This window comes from Malurus melanocephalus, unplaced genomic scaffold (genome assembly GCF_030028575.1).
Source record: "Malurus melanocephalus ecotype Western Australia unplaced genomic scaffold, MMel_1.1 scaffold_62, whole genome shotgun sequence".
NCBI lineage: Eukaryota > Metazoa > Chordata > Aves > Passeriformes > Maluridae > Malurus > Malurus melanocephalus.
The window spans coordinates 1,772,613-1,798,874 of NW_026623294.1; the positions used below are offsets into that span (position 1 = coordinate 1,772,613).

Genomic DNA, 26,262 nt, shown 5'->3' on the forward strand with positions numbered 1-26,262 from the left:
GGCTGAAGTAGATAAGTAGATAGTGTTCCACAGAAAAATCATGTGGTTTCACCACACAGGAAACCAGGTTGTCAGTCTATATTAGCTTGGAGATCAAAAAACTACAGCAAGTAGCTAAACTTGGAAACCACTAATTAAATGAGAATAACAGGATACATTAATGCACTTCTTGCCACATGRGTTGATTATTTTGTACATTTTTGGCAACTAAAGAAAAATTATATTTCTTCCAGATTTAAGGTAATAGGATCCTAGGAGAAATAAGCATTCATCATCAGGCCTCTGGGAACAGACCTCAACTTTAACCCCACAATGTATTAAAGGACTTCTTTCTCTTTCTACAGAAACTAATTATTTAGGAATTTTAAAATTCCATTTACATCATTTGCATGACCCTCAATCTTTTATATTCAGTCTGTTTTCTGCATTGTACATCTAATATTTGTGTAATACGTGGAAATGAACTATTTATTGCTTAGCATTAGACACAATTCATTAGGTGAGGAACAAATATGACATCTTGTTTTAATAGGCTTTGAAAAATTATTGTCTTTACCTTCTAGTCCTTTTTCTGGATTTTTTTTTTTTAATCACCGTTCTTAGCTATAAAAGAAAGCTGTCTTTTTTTATATATTCTTTCTGGATGCAAATGATACAAAACATATTTATGAAGTACAGCTTCATATAAATTGCCTTGAAATAATTATACATGCMAATTGTAGATGTTTTGTACTGAAATCCTCTTTCCCCTGTATCTTCCTGGGAAGGCGTTGGGTTAGTTGTGAAGTAATGTAATAATTCACCTTTATAAATAATCTCTGCAGAAGACAATATTCAAATAAACTAAGAAATGTGTACCGTTGAAAGATAGAGTGAGGGCTGGGGACCTGGTGGGTTTCTCTTTCATGCCGGACCCTCCACCCATGATTTGGGCACCACGAGGGGCAYAGCAGTGGATCTGGGCTTAGGCATAAAAATCAAGGATCAGAGCTGCACCATGACACCCTCTCCAGCCTTTTTTCCTCGCWGTTTGCAGAGGCAACAGTTGTATCCATTACCAAGGTCAGTGATTTGGAGAAACCTGGAAAATAGCAGCTACCAGAAACCCACTAGAATAATATCTCCAGCAGGTGATAGATTAGTTGGAACAAATTGGAACCATTGCACTTCAGCAATCCTGGTTTCTTTCAAGCTGTTTTAAAAATGTCGTCATTTTAATACACAATATCAGCCCTGCGGAACAGTCCACAGCAGGTTAATTTGAATCATATGATGTATCACTGCCCTCAGCTGACATGAGCTCCGCTCCATGTGTGAAGCCATAATAAATCCATTCCCAACCGAGGCAAATTCCCTGTGAGAAGGTGAACTAATCCAGGCCTCACACTGGCATGTTAGCCCTCCGTAATTGAAAGCAGGGCCACCTGTTCCCAGCACAGTTAGCCTATAGAGAGAAAATTAGCATTAGATCAGATACTTAATATATTGAAAAATCATTCATACTACTTGCAAGTTCAGCTGTGGGCTGCTTAGCATGACATCATATATAAACCTAGGAATGTGCCCACTTGATCCCAGTTTAACAGTTTTGTTAACCATGGTGTTTGTTAACTTTGAAAGGAGAATTTTTTGATTTAATGAGAGCTGACACGTGAGAAGGGGAACTAGCCAGGGTGCAGACTTTTCTAATTAACTCTGGGTCATTTGCAAAACTTTTGAGCTTTCTAGTAGGTTTTTTTTTCCCTTTGCTCTTTTACAAACAAGTTTTTAAAGCACTGACACTGTAGCCATGAAATTATATTTATTTGATTAAGAGGGCAAAGAGAAATATTCCAAACAGGTGTACCAGGCTGTAGGTATTGCTTTGGATTTGACAYATCTATGGTCTGTAATATCAGTGTAATAATGAGTAAAATTATCAAAGTACCTTTCTAAAAGTAGTGTCTACAACACTTATTTTAAATTTAGTTTGTTATATGCCTAAGTACTGAAAATTAAAACAGCACACTGAAGCCACATGGATAAGTTGTAAAATATTTTCTTATAATATTTTTTAGTATATTGGCATTCTTTTAACACTCACTTCAAACATTTTCTCCATTTTCTGAAAACTTTTTTTTTTTTAAATGTGTGTCTTAATACAGATGTATTATTCAGCAGCTAAGCAGAAAATAGAGCATTAGTATTTRTGGGTTCTTGTCTTTTCCACAAACGTGCTCTATGACCTGGAACAATTTATTTCGTCTCACTGTAGTGTGCTTTATCTTCCCTTGACTCTCTGTTGAGAGAGTTAATGTTTCCCTTAGCCAGGGTTTTCCTTTCATGACAGTGCCTCCGAATGCCCCCATTACAGTTTTTATTCTCACCACCCAGCCCTTGACACACTTCTGAGCTGTATTTGGTTGCTGCACGGTTGCTTAATTTCAGTCAGCATCTACTGAATAGCAGTCACTCTCCATGTTTATTAATGGTATCTTTGGTCTTCTTGACCTGCAACAATTTATCTTGATTTACTTGTGATGTTTTTTTAAAATAATGGATAGAATTGCATCACTCTAAGCTTGGTCTGAGATCTCAAAGCTGGGCACTGGCTAGCTGGAGCTGTTAATGTCTGAGTGTCACCTTCATGTGATGTCAGTGGTTCAGCTCCCTGGAGGCTGTAGTTTGCCACATTGGCCTTACAGAGCTGAGCTGGGGGCTGCTCAGACAGCAGTAGGTAGAAGTACTGAGCAGTGATTACCAGTCTCTTCTAGACTAACTGGCATCTGTCTCACAGAAGCAGAATGCAAGATGGACTGCAGATGGCCTCTGAAGCCTTGTCTCAAGTTTCTTCCTCGTTTTCCCTTGATCCAAATTGGGAATGATGAATTAGAGGATAAAAACAATTCATTTGGATTCTTCTTGCTTTTCAATTTCTCTTAATTTGTGTCTCTTTTGATGCCTGACCAGAGACAATTGAGAACAGTGCAAGTAGTCTTTTCTTTACATGTCTCTTTCCTATTTTTATAAATTTAATTTTTGTAATTCAGTCATTACCCTATTGCTGAAGGGCCACCCTGACTCCAAATCAGAGTCAGGGCTTAAGATTACCTTTACCTTCCTCAGATTTCCTCTGTTTAAACTCCCYACATCAGGATGGGTGGCTGAGGAAGAAAGAGTATCTCTGTTGGTAAAATGYTTCATGCCATGTCCGCTCCTCTCCTGTTAAGGACTAGGAAATTAAATCATCTTAAGATTTAAGGATAAATAGTAGTTTCTTCTATAGAAGTGCTGTATATTGCAACCTTCTTGGGGTGGGTGAGAAATACAGTATTTTGCAACCTTCTTGGGGTGGGTGAGAGTGAGATCCGTGTCCAGCCTCAAGGAGAATGACTTGGCCTTTTCTGTGTTACCTATGAGAAATAAAAGATCCACTGCTTCATGAGGGTTATGGAAAATGAACAAATTCTTAGAAAATAGCATATTTTTCTCTCTCACACTTCAACATTTCTCAGTCTTTAAAAAGATCCCAGTCTTACAAATGATAGCATCATCAAGGTTGGGAAAGACCTCCAAGATCCAATCCCACCTTTGACTGAACACCATAATGGCAGCTAAACCATAGCACTAAGTGCCACGTCCAGTTATTCCTTTAACACTTCAAGGGATGGTGACTCCACCACCTCTCTGAGCAGCCCATCACAATGCCTGACTAYCCTTTCAAGGAAAAAAATCTTCTTGATGTCCAACCTGAACTTCCTCTGGCACAGTTTGAGGCCATTTCCTCTTGTCCTGTTGCCGGCTGCCTGGGAGARGAGGCCAATCCCCACCTGGCTCCAACCTCCTTTCAGGAAGTTGTGGAGAGGGATAAGGTTCCACCTGAGCCTCCTTTTCTCCAGGCTAAGCAACCCYAGTTCCCCTCAGCTGCCATTYAAGAGTTACTATCCAGACCCTTCACCAGCTCCACTGCCCTTCTCTGGACACGCCCCAGAATCTCGGTGTCCTTTTTCTAGTGAGGGGCCCAGAACTGGACACAGCACTGCAGATGTGGCCTCAGCAGTGCCCAGCACAGGGGCACAATCACTGCCCTGACCCTGCTGGCCACACTATTGCTGACACAGGCCAGGATGACACTGGCCTTGGCCATCTGGACACATTCTGGCTCACATTCAGCTGCTGTCAGCAAGCACCCCCTGGGTCCTTTTCCAAGAAGCAGCTTTCCCCACGCCCTTCCCCCAGCCTGTAGCTCTGTATGGGATTGATTGTTGTGACACAAGTGCAGGACTCACATTTTGCCTTAYTGAACCTTATAGTGTTGGCCCATTGATCCAGCCATATTCAGCTTATGACTAATTTCCATGGCATTTTCATTCTGGTATTTAAGATAAAGAAAATACAATGGTATTTTATTAGTCATAGAAATAGTAACATTGTGTACATTAACTTATGGGATATATTAGAATAAGCCCACTGACTTCAGTAAGAGCTGGAATTTATCTGGAGCAACGTGCTAGGAGCTCTTGTTATTTTTGTGCTGCTTATTCATCCTTAGCCCTCTGAGTAAAAGTCCTTTTGAGTAATATCATTATCCCAAGTTCACAGATGAAAATTATATCTTCCCAATACAAATTTGAATGTTATGGAGAACAAGGGTAAAATACTCGTAACCCTGAAATTTTTTTATCTGAAGCTCTAAGTAATAAAATGACAAAGAAAGAAATTGTTTCAGACAGAAATTTCAGAATGCTGCTCATAGGCTTTCTTTTATAGTTGTTATGATTTAGTTCAAACAGGCCATATTGAATCCATTGGGTTTTTTGTAATAGATTTCAAAATACATAATAAATGTAAGTAATATGATGACTAATGGGTCAAGTGAAGTTGGAACTTTTTAAATGAGAAAATAGCTGGAAACGGTTTTCAGGAAACTATTCCAGTTGATTTTYGGTCCCCCACAAGGTGTACATTAACATAAAACTCCGTAGAATCGCCTCTGGGACCTGAATTCCCTCTCTGATTTCRTTATTCCAAAGTGTTTCTTTTTCCTCCTGTTAAGTCATCTCTTGGTTTGGTGGGAGCATATAATAAGTGTAATTTATTTATATTTATCTAATCTCCTTTTAACTCACTAGTTATTTCATCATTCTGTTTCCTAGTAGCTGTTCAGAAAGTTGTAAAGGCTAATTAGAAAGTAATAATTGAAATACATGGGTTTACTGGATAATCTAAAGAGGTGCAGTGAAGAAATGGAGGGGGAGAAAGAACAACTCAGATTCTACACTGAAATGCTATACTGTAATTAAAAAATTGCTCTGATACCATTTAGTTCAATCAAGTTAAACATAACAGAAAAAACTCACTTGATACAATCTATTTGCAAGCACAGTATTTTTTTCACTTTTTATTTACTGGAAATAGATAATGCGTGGCAAAATACATCTTAAATCTAAATGATGCATTGGGTTATAATTTTGGTAGCCAGCCACTATTAGGCATAGGAGAGGCTGATGTAATTGAGGAGTTAAAAGTAGCTTTGAGCTAMCTTTTGCTCTGTCCTGATTGTGATATAATTTTGGACAATTTGAAGAGTTAGTTGAGTTACAGGAAGAGTCTGTTTTTCTATGGGTACAGAATCTGCACTATGTTATGTGCTGTTCTTCTCAAGGTGTTTAAAGTAATCTAAAAAAACTGTTACACTTGGATTTTCCACCCCARAAATTTTATTCTGGTTGAATCTGGGTGTTTCTTAAATCTTCTTTTAGCCCATTTTGAGTGTCTGATGAAGCTGCTGAACATCTATCTTAATCAACTTCTATAAACAGCTCTTCATATTTCATCAGTTTCATTGTCCTGTCCATCACTTAAATGTATTTTCCTTAGAAGGAATGTTAAAATTTCTTTTGCATTGCAAAGGATAAAGTGTAAAAGAGGTCAAAGACTAAAGATTGCTCAATTGYGGGGTTTTTTTTAATGTTTTACTTAAAGTGCCAAAGAATCTCTTTACATAATCTTTAACCAGTTGTAAAAATAACCTATRCCATTATGAGATAGTTAAAATATTTGCAGTGAATGTTCCAAAGTTACATTTTCTGCAATTATGCCTCTGGCTGCCATCACATTTTGTCAGGGATGATTTACTGGGTAATAAAAACTTCGTACAAAACTTTGTCAGGTTATCAGTCGYGACAAGATTTTTCTGTGTGACGTGTACAGTCTCCAAACAGAAAAGAGGGAAGTAATTTGCATTTCTCTGGTGTCCTGGTGTCCCTTTTTTTCCTGMCTTCTTGGATGAGTGGCCAAGAGCAGTGATAAAGCACAGGCCCAGGTGCCGAGTATGTTCCACCCCTGAGCTGCACCCACGCCCTGTCTTCTCTGCCCTGGCCCGAAAAAGCCCCAAAAAGATTCTCTGCCTTGATGTTCATCTCCTTTTCAATCCTTCACATTCAGTTTGCTCTTTGGGTTAAGCTCTTGACACCTGTTGTGTCAACAGTCTAAATGTCTAAGCAGTTTTTGGGTTTCAGGGAGGTTTGTTCTTCTGGGCTTTATTAACACAGGAAGGTGCTGGCAATTAGATGTGCATTAGATAAGCAGATAATTAGATAAGTTAGATGTGAAAGTTGCCGTACGAGTAAAGSAGTTAGGGTCCTCCTTTACTAACTTAGAAACTTAATTATTTAGCAGAAGCAATAAACAACATTTATTCTGTTTTACTCCATTATTACTACATTGCTAAGGGAGAAATTCAAGTTGATRAGGCAGTTGATTGATTTTTTTAACACTTCATTTTAAAAATACTCCTTTTCATTTGAGTACTGTAAATAAATTAATGCCATAATGTCGCATGGGACTCYACTTTCTTCCTTTCTCTATTCAAAGAAAGGAGAGACCCTTTCTGTGATGTCTGCAAAACAAAAAAGCAAGCAAATCTTGGGCTATTCCTAGTGCCAAGAACTGTGGGGAGTTTTTCCAAAGTGTTATGACATTTTTCTTCCCATTGTTGTGTATAAGTATTTAGAAAAATCCTCCAAGTTGCTCTGGTATGGTTTTGGATGCCTGAAAATCTTCACAGAGTAACTGAGGTTGGAAAAGACCTCTGAGATCATTGAGTCCAACCTTAGACTGATCACCACCGTGTCAAACAGACCCTGGCACTAAGTGCCACGTCCAGTTGTTTCTTGAGCTCCTCTTTGGATGGTGACTCCACCAACTTCCTGGGCAGCCCATTCCAGTGTTTAACAATCCTTTCCAATGTTGTTTTCTTCTAATGCCCACCCTCCTAGCTTTGGTACTTGCCTTTCTACTGAACTCACATATTGGCTAACTATTTGCCAGGTCCTGGTTCAGTGTGGAAGGCTTTAAACAGAAGAAAAAGCATTTTCAGCAAACCATTAATTAAAATTCTAAGTTACAGTTAAAAATTGTTTTTCAGTGTTCAATTTCAGTTAGCTGYAACTTGTGCAGTATTGCAGACATTTTTCTAAGATTATTTTGAGTTTTTTAAATTCAGCTATGACAGATCTCACATGGCCATTAATAWATTTCCCTTATCTTTGTAGGAAATCTGCCAGATATTTTTGGGGGGAGGGGATCAGAAAAGTACATTGTCATGTGCCTGTGAGTGTCTGAAGTCAATATAAGTCTGTGCTTAAAAGCTGCTCTGAAACTCTCCCCCTGCAGCCCTTTACTGTTAGTGTAAAAATTTACCTGAAGAATGGGAGACTCAAGATCATTAGTTTGCATCAATGTTAAGAGTAAGATGTGATCCTGGAGAACTTGAAGCTAGTTTTGATGAAATATTCATTAATCTGTGTAAAACCTTCAACAAACAGTGTTTCCTGTATATATTTATAATGAAACTTGAAACTAAGTAGTGCTGTTTGAATGTTTTATCTGGTTTAGATATATGCACAGAATTTTAATCGCTTTTGGTTTGTGGGGTTGGGGCAGTGGCAATCAAAGAGCAAAGGGAAAAGCATACTTTTCCCCCTAAAGAGAATAGCTGTCTGATTACTGGYCAAAAACTGAACTGGGAATGAAAAATCCTAAAAACTGACTTAAAAGCTGGATTTCTGTAAGGAATTGTTATGTGCTGATACTGCAGCACAGAAATAAGTTTCATAAAATCCTGCTTCCTGTCTGAGAAATAATCTTGGTAATTCCTACATCTCAGTTACTAAAATATTGCTGTTTACAATGTTGTTCATATTGATTGTGATTCCTAAAAATTCTGTGCGTCTTTTAGTAGCCTGGGAAATACCAAAACCCTTCCTGGTAAAGAAACTAAAAGCATTTTAAAAATTATCATGATTTTAAAAAAAAAATTAAAACTGTAAATTATTCCTATCTCCCTGGAAAATGAAGAAGTCTAAATATACCTCAATTTTTGTATTTGCTTTTTATTTCACATTTCATCTTGAAAGTGTATTGATGACTGCTGCATATGAACTGCATAGGAAACAACAGAATACACATGTTATTCACTCATTTAAATGTGTTGAAAGTGTTCGCTGTTGGCTTTGGAGTTTAGTCAAATAGTCCTTCTGGATATAAAACTCAAGAGAATGTGAAGTATATTTTTATTCTGACACAAAAGAGCTAATGTATCTGCCCTCATACACACTCAATTAAATTGTGTGTCTTTGAGATAGCTGTGGTGATCCCTGGGGAGAAACAAAGAGATAAGATCCACATTGTGCCATGTTTYTTCCTTTAAAACAGTGTATAGTGAAGGTGGCTTGTAGTTATTTTCATTATATTTCAATTCAGATTTATTCCTAAAAATATTGTTTTGCTATGTTTTAACATTGATTCAGTCCTTTTAATGAAACATGGTGGAAATATGGTGGAAAAGCTATTTACACTCAATGCCCAATATTTGTACATAGCTTGAATAATTGTACTATAGCTTTCAAATTTCTTTCTTCAATTTTCCCCTACAGCTGACATTAATGTGGACATATCAAAACCTTTGAAAGCAAATCTCAGTTTTGCCAGACTTGACCAAATAAACCAGTTCTTGAAGAAAATCACAACCTCAAATGATGATGAGCCCAAGAATGAGGCTGCTCCATCAGCTGGTGTTCCAGACGAGGATGKCACTTTGATATCCAGACACCCCAATTCAAAGGACTTCCTACCTGCAGTGCACACCAAYGCTGTGCAAAAGGCTTCAGTGCAAGAAAACTTGTGGCAAGCCCTTTCCTGCCTCCAGAAAATTTCCATTCACACCGTTCAAGTGGTTGTTTTGATGGAAACCATCCCACATCCCAGTAAACCTTGTTTGTTAGTCTCTTTCTCAAGCCTCAGTGGGAGCCTGAACATTAGAAGTGGACATAAAACTGCAGGTAAGAGGTTGAAAAGGTTTTTTTTTAAAGTTGGAAGTGCTACTGGTTTGTCTAATAGTGGTCTAGTTTCAAAGTGTGGGGCATCACAGGGAACTGCTCTGGCCAACATCATAAATCCACAACAGAAAATATCAAATCCCTGATAGACTCCATTACCTGAGCTTTCCTTTCAGTGAGGTAGCAGCCAAGAATGTTTAATTTTGTAATTGATATCCCCTAGCTTGTAATTACTAATTTATTGATGGAATTCTGGCTGAAATAGTGGTTATGAGAACCATTCATCTGGTATTCTGATAATTTAGCACATAATTCAAAGGGCAAAATTTTGACAATTTTCACTCTATAACTAGATTTTCCTGTTAGGACCTTTGTTTCTGTCTAAAAAATACAAAAATAGTTGTTCAGAGCCCTGACAGGTGCTGCTGTGTAAATATTGTGTAATGCTGTTATTCTCCTTCAGACTTATGAAGTTTTCAATCTTTACATATTTCCTCTGCACACCTGAGAGTCACACAGGGAAAACAGGCACTCTGGCCTCATTACTGAAGCACTGCAAGGAARCTTTACACCTCGGGTGCAATTAACCAGATACCAGAGACTCATTTAAAATGAAGATATTTTCAGTGTCATTGTAAATTGTTTTATTAGTATTTCAATAAAATTAATAAGATGATATATTTCCATGGTATAGAGATGAGCCAGATGTAGGTAGTTGGCAGAGTAGCTTGTGAGGTAAAATGGTCTGTAGCTGAGAGGAACAAGCTGTTGGCCAAGTGAGGTGGTGATTTATTTCTTTTTCATCAGAAAAAGAATGTTTTTCTCAGTCCAGCAAGTTATTGTTTTAAAAGCTAAAAATGAAAATTTTAAGGTTCATARGACATGAAAACCCATGAAAGTGCCGGGACCTGAAACTTCTGATTTATCCATGAAGAAGTAGCAGTGCAGGCAGGAGCAGTGCCTGTGTTTGCACGCTTTTCCATTCAGATCACAACTCTGTCACAGAAGTCACTGCAACCAAGTAAAAGCCTTTATAATGTGCTTTAAATAGTTTTGGTTTTGGTTCTGTGTAATAATCTCTTCCCTCCCATCAGTTCCCTGTATCATTTGTGCATTATCTGTCCCATGGTACGTTATGGTGTCCACATCATGCTTCCATATATCAAAGCGGGGCGGCTCCGTCACCGCGCTGTGAAGCAATTTGGCAAACGCAGCCCTGTACATCACTTACCCTGGAGTTTTTCATCCTCCCAGAAGGAGGACGTACCTTGCCTTGCATGTTAAGCCTCAGAGAGATTTTCAGCTACAAAGTTCTCTTTCTTAATTCTTCTGGCAGTCTGAGGAAATCARTCTTTATTTTACGTGTTACAAGTGATACATGAATCTTCAGTACGGTCATACTCTGGCAGGAATTGTGAAATAAAGCAATACTGATGTTGAATCTAATGAAAATGGACATTAGTTATTCTATATAAAGAACTTTCATAACCAGACAATAACAGACATCAACAGACACTTCACATTTTTTTTCCAGTTAAAATTGCTTTATCTCTACTTTTTAAAGAGAAAAATGCATCTGCGTGAGGTTTTGCATGCTGTTGCGATGGGCCAGTAAATTAATTTTTCGTTTTAATAAGAGCAAAAGACACACACATTCCACAAAACTGCCTGTCAAAAAAATCTTTTTARTAAATTGCTTGGATTTTTATTTACAATTACTAATCTGAATTTAAAGTGCTGATAGAAACCCAAGTGGAAATTCAAACTTCAGGAGAGAAAATAGTGTGAAGGAAATGGTATTATAATCTTGTGCTAAAAATACTTTGGAAGCATACCACAGTTACTAACTAGATTTGTTTTATTATTAAAAGAAATTATGCAAGCTAACTCAATTTAAAAAAGTTTGTAGCTGTGTCTTGAGAGGAAGGAGCATTTAAATATCTCAGTTCTTCTTTTTTATAAAAGCTTTTATAGATACACCTTTTGAGCTGAAGAGGGTTAATGTCAGATTTTTTTTTTAATAGAATGAAACTAATACATGAATACTTCACTGTGTCTTTGATTTTACAGTCAAATAACTATTGTGACCATCTGCAGCAGCTGCATTTTACGAATTATTTGCTGAACCAAGCTAAGCACAATGACAAAAGTAGTCATCTCAGATGTACTGTTAAAACAGAGGAAGAAAAAGGAGCATTGCTTGCCTTTTGTACAGTGTGACCATCTGCTGTACAGATGTTATTATATAGAATGACTTCAGATACAATAATTGTAGAAAATTTTCATTAAAACCTCAACAATTTGCACTTGTTTACTTGAATCTGCATAACTCCCCAGTGAGACAACACAATACGCTTGGGGTTTCTTTGGTTCTCACTAGCTTACTCTTTGATCCTTTTTGATGTGCTGACTTTAATAAACATAGTTAAAAACACTGTTCAAAAACATCATGGAAAAAACTACAAAGGAACAATTATAGCAGTAGAAACTACTCTAATCCCTTACTTACGCAAGCTATTTTTAGTGAAATATGGTTTTTTACACGTTTTATGTGGCACTGTTTTATAAACAGTGTAAACGACCCCTTTTCCAGATGAGTTTTAATGCGGAGATGAAGTTGTTTTGTAAGGAGTCCTATTTGCTAGGAATYACTGTGTAAAAAAACCCTCAGAAGAATATATATTGATGGCATTTTTCCTCCCTTATAGGGGCAAAATAAAAGTGCATGACCTTCTGTATTGCTTTCATTTCTTTTTAGCTGAAATTAAGAAAAAAGCTTGCTATCCAACTTTTTTTTTTTTTTTTAATTATCAGTTTTCCCTCTAGACTTTACTGGTTTAATCATGGAAACTAAAAGCATTCTYGTTTTATTTTTCTTCTTATTTTCTTATGAAATTAAGAAGTTATAGCTTCTGAAAAACAGAGGGGCTAATTAGTTGAATTATTTCACTTCTAACAAAATAAATTGTAAGTGTTGAACACTCACACTGCAGTTGGATCAAACTAAAACACCTCTATTTCTATATATCCTGCTGTGCTGTTGTACAACCCCAAACCTTTAGTTGTCAAGGGACTTTATTTTTTGGACATTTTTCAGGTTTTGGTACAACAGTTACTTATAACAACATGGTTACTATTTCTGTTAGAATACTTACGTTCCACTCTGTACTCATGGTTACATACTCAGCATTTTGGTTTTAGTCAAGCAATACTGTTGTAGAGTATGTTGTAGTGTACTGGCACAAAGAGGAAAAATAACAAACCAAAACAAAAAAAAAATCCCATTTCAAAGGAAAAAAAATTTAGTTTCACTTTAAAAGATATTACCTTTATAGTTTTTCTGATACCCTTAAGGGTAGGGCTTTGTTGTACTGATGTTCAATAAAACAATTACTTTTAGTCATTTTATATTTTGTGGCTTGGAGTTACAACTTAAACTTGTACCCATTTTATACAAGTAAATACCAGACTTAGCTTGGCAGCTTATTTGTGCTGTTGACGGAAACCCCAACTCCAAGCACTGTTGTTAGAGCAGGTTCAGTGATTTTTGTCCTCTGAAGTATGTGGAATCTTCTACAAAGGGGTTAGAGTTTGAGTCCTTGGTACACAGTCAGATCTGAGATCCCTTGGTTCCATGCTTGAGGTGTCACTCACTCCAGAACTGTCACATGGCATTAAAATTGAAATCATCTTTAGGAAGATGTACTATAAAACAGAATGCAATTCTAAACATTTGGTTTTCAGTTTGTTTAGGTTTGTTKTTGAAATTAGTACTAACTATCTGCCAAAAGAGCAGATAAATTAAGAGAAGCTGAGGACCACTCTTTCCCCAAAGTGAAAGACAGCACGAAGCCTGCAGCCTCTCAGTGGAGCCTTATTTTACTCTGGACACAGGAGGGAGGTCTTACTGTTCAGCGTCTGAACTAATAGAGTTACGGACATAAAATATTCTGAAGATCATACACAGAATTCCCCAGCCTTTTGTCCCATATGTAGAGATGATTACTTTAGCGTAGAAATAAGGGGGRAAAAATAAACACTGTTTGAGCCTATGATGATTGCAAGTATTTTTACTAAACCTGAAAATAATTACATACTCGAGATACTTTACAGAACTATTAGAAATTAAATGCAGATATGAATTGGTACAGAGCAAAGACCAAACTTCATTTTGGAGTTAACTAACTCTCTCGAGAAAACTTTGCTAAGGCGTTGTCATAGCCTTTGGATGCTGCAGATACACAAGTTAGCCCACGGGGAAATAAAACTTTAAATTAGATATGACTACCTAAAATAATATGCAGCAGTAACAAGCCATTTACAACACCCAGAAGGCGTTTGTTACTTTTAGAAAGAAATATAAACTCTTTCCAACACTTGAACAATAGGAAATTAATTCCCTGTCAGTAAAAGCCAGAGGACAAACTAAATATTTAAATGGCCACTGAGGATTGAGGTGGAAGTGCAGCTTGTAGACAGCTATACAAATCACTAACAAATCTTAATGAATATTGGGTGTGGGCATCAGGGTCCTGTCAGATTTGACACCGTGTCCCAAGTAGCTTAAACCCAACACTCAAGAAAAGGTGGAGACCTCATCAGGTCTCTAACATCTGGGATTTTATTTGTCATTTTGGCATATCCTGCAAGCGCAAAAGAAAGAGTAAAAGGGGATTATCCTGACAATGAAATGAGTTACTGAATCTTGTGATAATGAAAAGCAGAAGAATTCTAATTCCTTTCTATAGTCCCTGAGGTGGAGGTGCGTTTATAGTTCTGCAGGAGTATAACGTAGGAGGGAAGAACAGATGGCCWAAAATCCATGAAACAAGACACCATCTAATCCCAGGACTGAGTACCACTGTTAATACTGGTCAGAGTCCCTACTGATAGTTTGTAATAGGGTTCAGAATTGCTACTGATGAACTGGCACCTTAACTCGAGGGAGTAAAAAAAAAAAAAGAACAAAAAGTTCCTTGTAGGTTGTTTATTCAGGACAGTGTGCACTAATTTTGTAGAACTGCATTTGCAGTTTGAGCAACTCAGCTTTAAAAGTATTTCAGATGAAATTTGATTCAGAACAGATATGGYTGGGTTTTTACCCTCTTCAGCTGTTATTGTGAAAAGAATTACTTATTTTTTGAGACTGGAATTTCTTTTGATAGTGCAATCCCAGTGCTGTATGTGGCAGTAATAGGTGATACGATATTTACATGGAAGTCAATTTCATAGACYGTTTACATTCATGGGAAAATAGATATAACAGTGAAAGATGATTGTTTTCTTTAAACATTTATGCTTTCTGTGATGTTCTTCCAGTTCAATCTTCATTTTTCAGTGTGAGGCACAGAAGCTGTTTAAATTGTTGACATACTGACAGGTTTCTTCTTTTTCTATGTCAAGAATATTTTTATGGGATGGAATGACCAGCTCGCTCCCCAAACAAAAGGTGCAACTTCTTAGGAAATTCAGGTTACTGTAGTAATTCATTTTCACGCTCTGTCTTGTGCTAGCTCAGTTACTCAGTTCATTGRGTTGAGTGGGGGCACTCATTTTTCTGAAAACTAAGCCAACAACAAAGAAAAGTTTGCAACAAGATTGACTCCTTTAGCTGGCTCACTGGACCGGTACACTTTAATGGCCATGCTAGCAAAAAAAAAAAAAAAAAAAAATTACTGGGAAGTGTACGAAGGAGCAAGGATTGAAGGGAGAGGACTGGAATAAGCCTGGACCTGGACTGTCCTTAGTCCTCAGGAGCCACATCCCAAGAGTGCAGGAAAGCCTGTTTGGTGTCTGTCACCACTCGGACTTGCACAAGCATTATTGACTGGGTTAYAGAGCCCAGACAGCTCACTGCTGCCAGGCACCATCTCCAGAATGGCATATTTGGAAAGAAGAGTTACCCTCTAGTACATGGACTGTTTAGTTTCCTGGTTGAAATCCACTGAATCAACTGTAGAGCCAGAGGAGCAAGACATCAAAACTGTAACTCTAAATTAACATTGTGGTGATTATATTGGGCTACATATTCAGTGGCTCCCACAGTTTCGTAATGCTCCRTCTCCAACCATTCAATATCTGATTTTTCAGTTGTGCTCAGTATTTACAGCTTTAAAGATTGGAGACATTTGTAGRTACTAGCTGCCTCCTGAAAATAAASCAAAGTTTTCAACCACACAGCTAAAATTAAGATGTGACAATACCTAGATCTTTTTCTAAATTGAAGAACATCTCCTTGTACATCTGTAGAGCTGGAGTAGGAATGTTTGGCTGCTTTTCTGAAACCTGCTGATATCTAAAAATAGAATGTTCATGGTAAAAGAATCAAGTACAACTCATATCAATATAGCAGCACTCARTTTTGAAAGCTGGACTCACAGATGCAAAATGAACACAATTTTTGTTCAGTTTATATTACRCATTTTTCTCCACATAATTAGAATAACATAAGGCAATATAGAGCTTTACAAATATATTTTAAATTACAGTACTCCAAAGACAGCCTTGACCAAAAACTAAAATCCCTTTGGATCTAAATTTTAATATTCCCTCTCTGATCAAGCATCACAAAATCAAATTTACCGAATAACCAAGTGAATTGAGATTCTTCAGTTATTTAGTATGCAGTAGGGTAATGAGGATKATGTACCTGCCCAGTTATTCTTTAAGGAGATGAGCTCATTTCAGATAGATAACCATCTTTGACTTCTCTTCTGATTCATCACTGACCTGAACTCCATTTGAACCTTGTTAGACACAAAACAAGCAGGATTCCTGGCCTGAGCTATAAAATATAATTAAGCTCTTTTGAAATGATGTGTAAAAGAACATAGCTTTACCCCCACTATAACTACTACCACCACCACAACCAATAAAGTTAAATCAAGCACTGCCTGTAATGGATTAAAATAATAAATGTTCCTGGATTTTAGTGTTTGAAGTACTTGAAGAAAACAGGCTCCCAACAGCCAGTACCACTGAATGCATGGGGACATTTATTAGTGATGAATTCAAGGGTTTGGCCTGTTTAAGATCATTACTTTCTGTTTATCGTGTGTTACACATCTCATGTTTTTACAGAGCCCATATGTGTCCCAATGTAATGCTGRAAAACTCTCTTTCACTAAGGAATAGCTAATTGGTAACGTGTAAGTATTGTTCTCAGGGGGAGAATGAACCATTGTAAGATTCAGCTCGACACTAATGAGAAATCCAGTGCGGTCAGTGGATTGTTAACTAAATCTCTCCTGGAAAATTGTTCTTTACTATGGCTCACCATTTGTTTGCTACTGCTGTTTGCAGACTTAAGTATTGATTGGCTCCTAAATTAGCTGCAGAATTTCCCCTGTAATTATTTTCACAGCCTTGTTACCCTTTCTTCTCAGAAAATAAGTTTGTCAAGGGTACCTTTCAACAAAGCATTGAAAGTGTAGTATAACTATTCAGTATGTGATGTATTTCCAGTTTCCTTAAGAGGAAAAAATTGTGTAGGCAGTTGTATCAATACATTCAATGTAATGGCGTATCTGCATTTTCTTAGCTGTCTTAATGTCATTGACAATCTGAAAGTAGTTACTGAAGCTACARATGTGAAGAATGAATGCTCAGAAGCAAATATCTGCTGATAATCACAGATTATCACTTCAGTAGAAGGTGCTAAGGAAAACCACTTGCTAATTAATCTTCAGCAGCCAGATTGACTCTCTGCCACCCAGGCATGGAGGACCCATGGGAGAKCTGGACTTCCTCCTTCCGAGAGTACCACGAACCCTTGGGTGGGAAAAYAGTCAACAGGCTGCTGCTGTCAGTGAGACCACACTGCTCTCATGCATCTGAACCAGCGTGACTGGATCTGTGCTCTGGGACACGCACTGAGCTGCCCCACACTCACAAAAGAGCATTCACAATGCTATTGTTTGTAGCAAAGCTGCTGGCTTTTCAAAAGAAAGCTTAGTTCCAGCTCAGTTCTATTTGCTACCTTTATTGAAATGCATGTGTTTTCATTTTCTTAAAACTCTTGTCCCCTATTGACGTTTRCCAATTAAAATCATGCTCTGTGTTGCATTAGGTGACAGTGCAGTAAACCAAACAGCATTTGTGACTAAGGAAGAGCAAATGCACAGGGTAAATAATAACAGAAAGTAAAAAGTTCTTTCTACATTTCTATTCACTTTGTTTGGAGTCAATTCAAATATGAACATTGAGGTGTTTTTGAAAACAGAAAGTCCATAGTTTATGTCAAAACATTGTCTTTCCCTCTGTTAATCAGGAAAAATAACAGAGCTCTTTCTTAACACCTGCATTGCTTAAACCCTAAGTGATCATTACTGTAAGGCAAGGATTGTTTTTATATATTTGCTGCATCAATTAAAATGGGCCAGCTCTTTCTTTTTCTATAAACACAAATGGATTTATGCACATATGGCATAAAGGAGTACAGAGCCTCCTGTTATTGACAAATATTAATGCAGCTGTACTATAATCATGTACAAACTCTAATTGAACCATATGTAAAACTGTTCTAGGATACTCTGATTCTGTGAGATGTCTTTGYAAATCTTAGCATAAATCAAGAACCTTCTGACTAAAAAAAAGATGATAGAATATCAAAGTAAATGTCTTTAAGTAAATTTTTTTTCACTGTTCTGTTGTAATGATTTCCACTTTAATTTTGGAACAAGTTAATTTCTTCAACAGGACAAGCAAGTGCTAGCTAATTTTCAAATCCTCCTATGTTATTTCCAACCATATAAAAATAGCTGGATATTCCTTTGGAGCACACGTCATAAAGGTAATCCTTCCCATAGCCCAGAGAAGCCTGGTCTAAGCTCTCTTTTGGTCTGTTAGTGTAGATGCATTTTGTGGTGCTATTGTGTTTCTGGTTGGAGTCGGATGGGGAGGGCTGGCAGCACTATTTAAACACTGTCCAAAGCAAGTGCTTCATATTTATTAGTCTCTTGGAGGAATATTTTAAAAGTCATGAAACTGTTTGTTCCTAAAAGTAAATTATTGCACGTACTGAAAAGCACATTGGTGTTCGTGAGCCATAATCCAAACAGCACAAGTTAACTTCTGCATGTCACAGTGATCATTTTTGAAGGTGTATTGCTTCTGTGTGCTGCCATCTCAAGTTCACTTCAAATGGAACCTTTGATATAATCTATTTAAATTGAAGGTAGACTTCTACAATAGAGGTTTGTAAGAGATGCATTGAAGGACTGACTGAAAATAGTGTGGAAGGACAAAACCAGGGGGAAATTATTTTGCCATGTTACTTTTCTGAGGTGATTGCTTTAGTCATGGGAAAGCACTTCACTGACTGRACATGTAGTTTTAGGATTTCCATAGAAATAGAACCCTATTGAAACTTCTCTCAGACACAGAGATCTCGTTATTTGCTATTGCTTTTTAAGGCTCATGCATACTTGTTCTTCATTTGCTTTCTTTAAGCTTCCTCAAAACATCGTTTCATGCAAGTTTGCCTGAATGGTCTCTGCATTATATTTTTTTTAAGAGTKAACAGTGGTTTTTATACTGAATCAYTTCATCCCTGAAAGGATATGTAGRTAAAACTGCTGGAAGGGACAAGGGTGTGATTCTTGTGTACACAARAGCAATCTGGGTCACAGCAAGAAAAATAAAAATCTTTTACTGAGTTCCTGAGCTTTTACTGGTATTTGTAGGACTCAGTCCATGGWTGTGTCTTGTAATATTTCATGTATTGAAAACTAACCAACACTTCCTTATTCTTAATTGTTTCTTCATTTCTCATTGTTTACTTAGCATTTGAGAAAGGCACTGCTGATTTTGTACCAGCAGTATTATGTGCTGAATGCTCAGTTCTGCTTCTAAGCTGTTGGATATTGTGTTTTCTTTGTACTTTGTGGAGCTGAGATGACAACACAAAGAGACTGCAAAGCATAAGCCTTCCAAGTGTAATCCCAGTGAAAGAAAACATAAATAAAACCACTTGTATTCCCCTTTTGTTATTTCTGCAATTTGGCACATATTCCAATTAAACTATAGAAAGAACATTTCTGTATATTGAAGAATTGTGCAATAGTTACCAAGAATTTCTCCTCTTTAAAATCAACATTCCGTATAGCATATTTAAAAAAAAAAAAGAACTTCCTAATGTTGTAGTGCCTCTTAAAATAACTAAGCATAGCAAGGTGTCTGGGTGTTGATGCCAGTTTTCTCAATTATCCCTGAAATTGTCAAAACCCACCTTGAACAGTTTCTGTCCCATAATAAGCCTGCTACCCATGAGAGACAATACAAGATTTCACAAGCCAGCCTAAATGAAAAACCTCAAAGCTGGAACTCCTTTCCCAAACAGTGACAACCGTCCTGTTGAYTGGCATGGGACAATGGTTTGTTCCAGCCCTTGATCATTCTTGTAATCTCCAGCTGCTCAAGGGAGAGATGGCTTAGCTTTGTTGTGCCTACTCAGRTTGGACAAAATTCAATGCCTTTATTACTGTGGGGGCTGTTGGACCACCTTCCTAGTGGTTGCTGSTTTGAAAAGAATATGTCCAATGTATTTCCATCCATTACAAAAAGTAGTTTTTAGTATCATGAAATTGTAACCCTTAGGATGCAGACAGATTTATTCCGTGGATACTAGGAGAGATTCATAGGAGAAGTTTTACTGCATGTATTCAAAAGAGTGAGTTGTTTTTTAATTGTTTTTTTTCTATCAGCAAAGTTATAAAAATATAAAGTGAAACTGTACTGTGAAACACCTGTGTATAAGCCTTAGGTGTTTTTTTTAAATCTTTTTCCTTTTGTAAATGTCTAGTTTCATTAGAAAAACAAGCTGTGTGCATTRTAACTATGGTGACATCCAATATTCAGGGTGTTGAGTCCAAGTATTAGCACCAAAGGAGAGSAAAGTTAAGCCAACCTCAGATGTAGTACTTTCCATGTAAATATACAAAAGAAATAGAAATACTAAGTATGGTTTATTTTATTAAACAGTGATTTGCAATAAGTTAAATTCACAAGAGCTGGGATGTTCCTAAATGGTGTTTCTATCCTCAAAACGTTTGTGTCTTTAATGAGAGTATGTAAGTTCTGCGTAAATTTGATCTGCCATTATCATTTTTAGGTTTTATGAAACTATGTAAAGTACGAATGATTAGGATGTGAAAAGTTTAAACTGTTTTCTCCTGAAATTTGCATTATATATTTTGAGATAAGCGTTTGTTTTTAATTATTTTAATTCAAGCAGTACTGTTCTTYTCCTGCTAAGCACTCTTAAGTCTAGCAATGTGCTATGTTATAGTAATTAACCTGAACAAAAGCAGACAATTGTTCAAGATTGCTATTTCCTATCAGTTTGAAATACCAGTTTCTCAGCTCATGGTAAAGTGAATACAGGAAATAAGCACGTAAGTGTTGGGACAGTAACTACCAGTGGGATTAAGTTTCTCTCTCTCTCTCTTTTTAGGAATCCATGGATCATCTTTAGCCCTTGACATAAAAGATTTCTTGCTTAAAACAAGTCTCAAAGAAAGAGCCAAATGTCTGATAGGCCCTTTTTGCTGCTCTGTTAATGTGGAAGCCAAATGGTGTAAGCACAGTGGTGATCCTGGTCCAGAGCAATCTATTCCAAAAATCTACATTGATCTGAGAGGAGGACTGCTGCAGGTCTGTATAAGGTGCCTATGGCTCTGCTATTGAGCCAGACTGGCTTTGAGATTTCATAAATGAATTGCATGAAAGCCTGTGAAGCTTTGAATCCTACAACCAGTCATTAGGTTGGAGATTTTTGCACGTTTAATTTGGGTGGTTTTTATTTTACCATATGAAATAAGTGTCTACTCTTTAATGTAAACTGTTGATTGAAAAATTTTGTACAATGTTTCAAGTTWGATTTTTTAAATTTTTTTTTAAAGTGCTTGAGCCCTGTTTTGTAGCTGTATGTGTGTGTTCCTTAAAAATACTGGATCAAATTACTAGCACTTAATATCTAGGGCCCTGTTCTGATGGGTGTGTGTTTGTCTGTCCATGATCTATGTGTCTGTAATGCCTAGGGGTAGCTTTAAGAAATACACATCCTTTCTTTTTAAACTTACATGCATTTCTCAGGGGAGTAATTGCAAACTCTTGTTTGTAGCAATTAATACTCAGTTTTCCGTGCTATCTTGTCCTTTTTGGAAGTGCCCACAACTTGAAATCAGTCCAGGAAACATGGGAGTTCTTTAAATGAAAAATAGATTCTGTGGTACTTAAACGAGTATGTGGGCTTTAAGATATGTCTTGTTTTAATTATTTTTATTATAGTATCTATACACACCAAATGTTTTAAAATAGATACATAAATCAAACATATAAAGCACAAAAAGGAAATTTTGACATTTAATCTTAAGTTTTTTCCCAGAATTGGCATTAGAAGTTCTTAGAACCACAGCACTGGGAATAGGGTTAATCAGATAACACAAATTTTGAAGAAATGTATCTAAATGAATGGAGTCCATTTGTTCCTTTTCTCATTTTTTGTTTTTCACAGGTACTTGGCTGAGTACCTCTGTGTTGGTATTAAAGTGCTTACTTTATTTTTTTTCCAAAAATTTTTGGTTTTGGCAAGTGCCAAAGAAAATCTATAAATCCCAGAAAGCCATTTATTATTAGAGTGTAATGAAGGCCAGTTAGCTTTTGAAGAAGATAGTTCAGTGCTTGGTCTGGCAGAAAATATTTGAGAATGCTGATGAAATTGTTAGCAGTTCTGTTTCAAATTAATATATTTATGGCTAATGATTTTACCAGCTCTAAATGTGTCTTCATCTATCACTGTTATTTGTATTGCCTCAGAACCTTGAGAGCTTATGTAAAACTGATGCCTCATCCCTGAATGCTTAGTAGGAGTTCCATGCCCTGGAGTTCCCAGCTGCCTAAAAATAAAATTAATAGAAGTGTGAGGGGAAAAAACATTCATCCCTCCTCCATCAGTGGGGAATGGAGGCCTCTGAGTTTGGCTTAATGTGACAGAGAGCTCCTTTGAGGTGGTGCTGGAATAGGTGTGGGATCCCAAGACCAGGGGTACTCGAGAAACTGTCGGGGSATGACCTGCTTAGYCTGGGAACCTTTAACTCAGGACTGRTGCTGGCCCCAAGAGAGTTTTGGTTTATTCTGTGGGCTTACTTGTAGATGCAGGGCAAGGAAAACCTGCCTTCCTGACAGCTCTGCTACACTCCCTTAGGTATTTTTTGATTTTTTTTTCACATTCAAAAGTTGGTATTCCCCCAAGGAAATACTTGCACTACTCTTTATGTGCACACCTGACTTGTTTACTTTATTCACACCCTTACYGGGGACTTTAAAGTTACTGTCTGGGGATTTTGATTTCATCCTGCACTGATTACAAGTCTAMTTTCTGTATTAATTGCTAGTTGTTTCCTTGTCTTCCATGTTGCTTCAAGACCTGCTTCTGTACATGAAGTCTAAAGGACTTGTCCCCATTAATAAGATTCTCTCAAACAGGAGCTTGATTTGAAAAAAGCATCAATGCTGGTCAAAGCTGGGAGAAAGGAATGTCTTCTTGCCTTTTAATTTGCTACAAAGGGTGTGAATCCTCTGGACTTTGCATGCCTGGTTTTATTAGATAGTTTTCTTTATTTCTGTTTTAAACCTCAAAAAACTTTGAACTTTTTAATCTCTATTAGAGGACTTACAGAACGCTTAATTCATATTTTGCCAATTTTGTGCTTCAGATGATCTTTCATGTGTCTTTTGAGTCACATTCTTTGCTATGTCACTTAGTTTTTAATGTATTAAAGAATTCCAAATTTGGAGCAACAAGCTCTTTGAACAGTTTAAAGTTTGTATTTCTAAGCGTTTTTTTGTCATAGCTTAAACTGAGAGACCTGTGACCAGTCCTATCATTATGTGCTGTTCTTGAATAAAACTTTTAARATTTGTTRTCTTCCAGRCAGCATCACTGTGAATTGCTGAGTRGTAGGAATTAATGCTTTCCTTCAGATTATGAAAATAACAAATCTGACAAATGGTTTTGTAAAGACTTTTTGTKGCTTCTATTCTTTATTTTAACATTAAGAATACTTGCAAGTAATTCAGGAGTAAGTAGAGCAGACTCAAAAGCTATATAAAGTTCCTGTTGTTTTGAGGAGGTGCTTTTTCCTTCAAAAATTACTGAATATTTGTATGTCACTTTTTCACCTTTTCTCTTTTTTTCTTTTTTTTTTGGTCTTTTTTAAGGTTTTCTGGGGTCAAGAGCACTTGAACTGTTTAGTTCTTCTCCAGGAGCTTCTGTGGCAGTACCTTACTAAAAAGGGCAGTGTAGAGACATTGATACCTGAACGCACACACCCCACTTGTTTTTCAGCAGAAAGGAATCAGGCCTCAAAAACTGAGCATACCTCAGATGATCTGAGAACAGGCTTGTTCCAGTATATACAAGATGCAGGTAAGAAGGATATCTTTTTGGCTCTCYTTTWTTYYTTYYTTTTTTTTTCTACACTATWAAGTAAAAACAGTAGTAACCTATTAGACATTACTTGCCTCTTACAATGAATAACTGTATTTTTTGGAAAAGCGGTTGAAAAGACATCTGCTAAAATGAAAAAAAAAATACTTTAAAAGACTTTTTATTTCTTTCCATTAAGCTGTAATGTTTTAAAAGTCAGGGAAATTGCTTTTTTATTTTCTCTCCTTTTGATCCCAAGGGATTTCTTTTTAATCACTTTGGTTTCATAAACCAGCATGTTTCTTTCTAGAAATTGTATAACAGATTATAGCTTTCTTTCATTTAACAGAAGCACAAAAGCTGCCCAGTGCTTACGAAGTTGTGTTTTACAATGAAACTGAGGACAGCCCAGGAATGATGCTGTGGAGATATCCAGAACCCAGAGTGCTCACTCTTGTAAGGATTAACCCTGTTCCTTTTAATACCACTGAAGACCCAGATATTAGCACTGCTGACCTTGGAGATGTTCTTCAGGTGGGTAATGAGTTTTCTACTTTCAGTAATATTACTGCTGTGAAATGAATGTTTTCAAACTCAGATTTATTAAAAAYGAGCACAAAACCAATGTCAGGAGCTCTATAAAACCAATATGAGATACATTCCACAGCTTGAGCATATCTTTAGTTTTAAAACTACTTGTATAAACATTTTACCCACTTACCTCTAAAGTTTTTATGTTGCATAATAAGCTATAGCCAAGTTTATCCGTTCTAGTTTGCAAGCATACAGTTTATATTTTGACTTTTTATGATTTCRTCCATCAGTCTTTGCTTAAAGACTTCATTTGGTTTGAAACTGAAACATGCAAGGAAAGACCTTGTCTGAAACTTCCAAGATCCATTGGAATCATTGAAGTAAAATCTCCAATCTGACCATTCTCTCGTGTTTCTGTGATGGCAGATGGCTGTGCTGCTTCYAGCAAGACWCACRWAGTAGWGGGAAAGGTTCTGTTTTCTGTCATTTTGCTTTGAGACAGTTGCAGTGGATGGTGTAGTTTGACTGTGTGAGATCATGGAACTCCTCTTTGAAGGAGGGCTGAGCGCTGCCATCTCTGTGCCCCAAAAATAGACCATACCTCAAAACTGCACTGATCCTTAATGCTCTGGAGTTTTTGTTTTCTAAAAGAACATTTTCTCCTATCTAGTGCAATTCTCTATAAATTCACTTATTCCTTATGTATACATATTTTGATTTTAGCTCAATTTTAATTCTCTTAATCTTAATTTCCCTTTTGTATTTCAAATTGGACCTGTCACTATTTTTTAAAATTTCAATCTGGTTGTTAATCAGAATYGTGTTTTGAGTCAAGGGAAATAAATATCTCCCAGTTCTTTCTATTTGTTCAAAAATGTTGAATTATATTTCATTATTGCTATGATGTTAAAAATTGCTTTTWAAATTGAATTATTCAACCAATATGCTTTGAGTTATGAATAAGTAGGATAATCTTCCTCAGATAAATGGTATAATGTTATTACTGTGCACATACTGTTGGTGAGATCATGTAAGTGTCCTGCCAATTTCTTTGCCCTCTAGACAGCCAAATGTCAGCTCCTTTCAGTTACATGAAAATTAAAATTAAATGGAAAAAAAATCAGCTCAGCTTGGCATGAGGTTTGAATCAAAGATCCAGATTGTGTTTTTGTAGGCTGTCTTGATGACCCTATTAGGTTGCTATGAAAGCCAGCATTTTGCCTTCTTTCAGGCTGGTATTTTTGGAGCACAGCACACCAAGTTTTTGGTATAATTACATTACACCCCCATTATAGATAACAGACATCATGAACCATAATGTATGTGCTTGTGTAATAAAGTGACCCTATCCAAGGGGAATATCAGTTCTACTTCAAGTGGGCATACACAGCTGARCTTTTAGCAGCACACACATTATTCTTTGTGCTTCCATATGAAGGTACAATCCACTGTGATTGCCTCAGAGAGTGAGAAGCACTCAGCTACCAATGATCAAGCTCTCTCAGCTTCTGCTGGTGTTCCTGTAATACTTCACATTTCTACCACCAGAGAAAAGATTAAAAGTGTCAGCCAAATTAGAGGACATCTAGTCAAACACTCTACTCTGGGGCATATGATGTACAGAAATGCCTACAAGAAGATCCACATTTTGGTTGTGGGCCATTAATAATGGCAGTAACTGTTGCCTGGCTCAATGGGGTAGTTTATCACATTTTCCAGAAATGTCTGTACACCTGATGAATAGCCATTTTAAATGTGGACTGTGGGCATTCTTTTATTAATGTAACAGAGGTATATGGGTGGAATAAGAAATAGAGTCAATTTTTAATTTCTTTAGATAAACTGCATTTACCAAATACKCATCTCAAACTTCAGATTCTAATTTAAGTTAATCGTGAGGCCTTTCATCAGCTCCACTTTKCCCCCTGTACAGATATATGTTAATTAATACACTGCAGATTTAGTGCATATGGAAAATTC

At 36.8% G+C, this 26,262-nt stretch overlaps 1 protein-coding gene across 8 annotated transcripts in view; it reads left to right on the forward strand.

Annotated features, from left to right (window-relative positions):
* Positions 1-26,262, forward strand: part of VPS13B (vacuolar protein sorting 13 homolog B) — a 423,643-nt gene that overhangs the window by 320,000 nt on the left and 77,381 nt on the right. For all 8 annotated transcript variants that reach the window (XM_057366267.1, XM_057366269.1, XM_057366268.1 and 5 more), the window contains exons 36-39: positions 8,919-9,323; positions 20,773-20,972; positions 23,541-23,748; positions 24,098-24,282. In XM_057366267.1, coding sequence (XP_057222250.1) covers positions 8,919-9,323; positions 20,773-20,972; positions 23,541-23,748; positions 24,098-24,282 — 998 coding nt within the window. The remainder of the gene's footprint in view (positions 1-8,918; positions 9,324-20,772; positions 20,973-23,540; positions 23,749-24,097; positions 24,283-26,262) is intronic.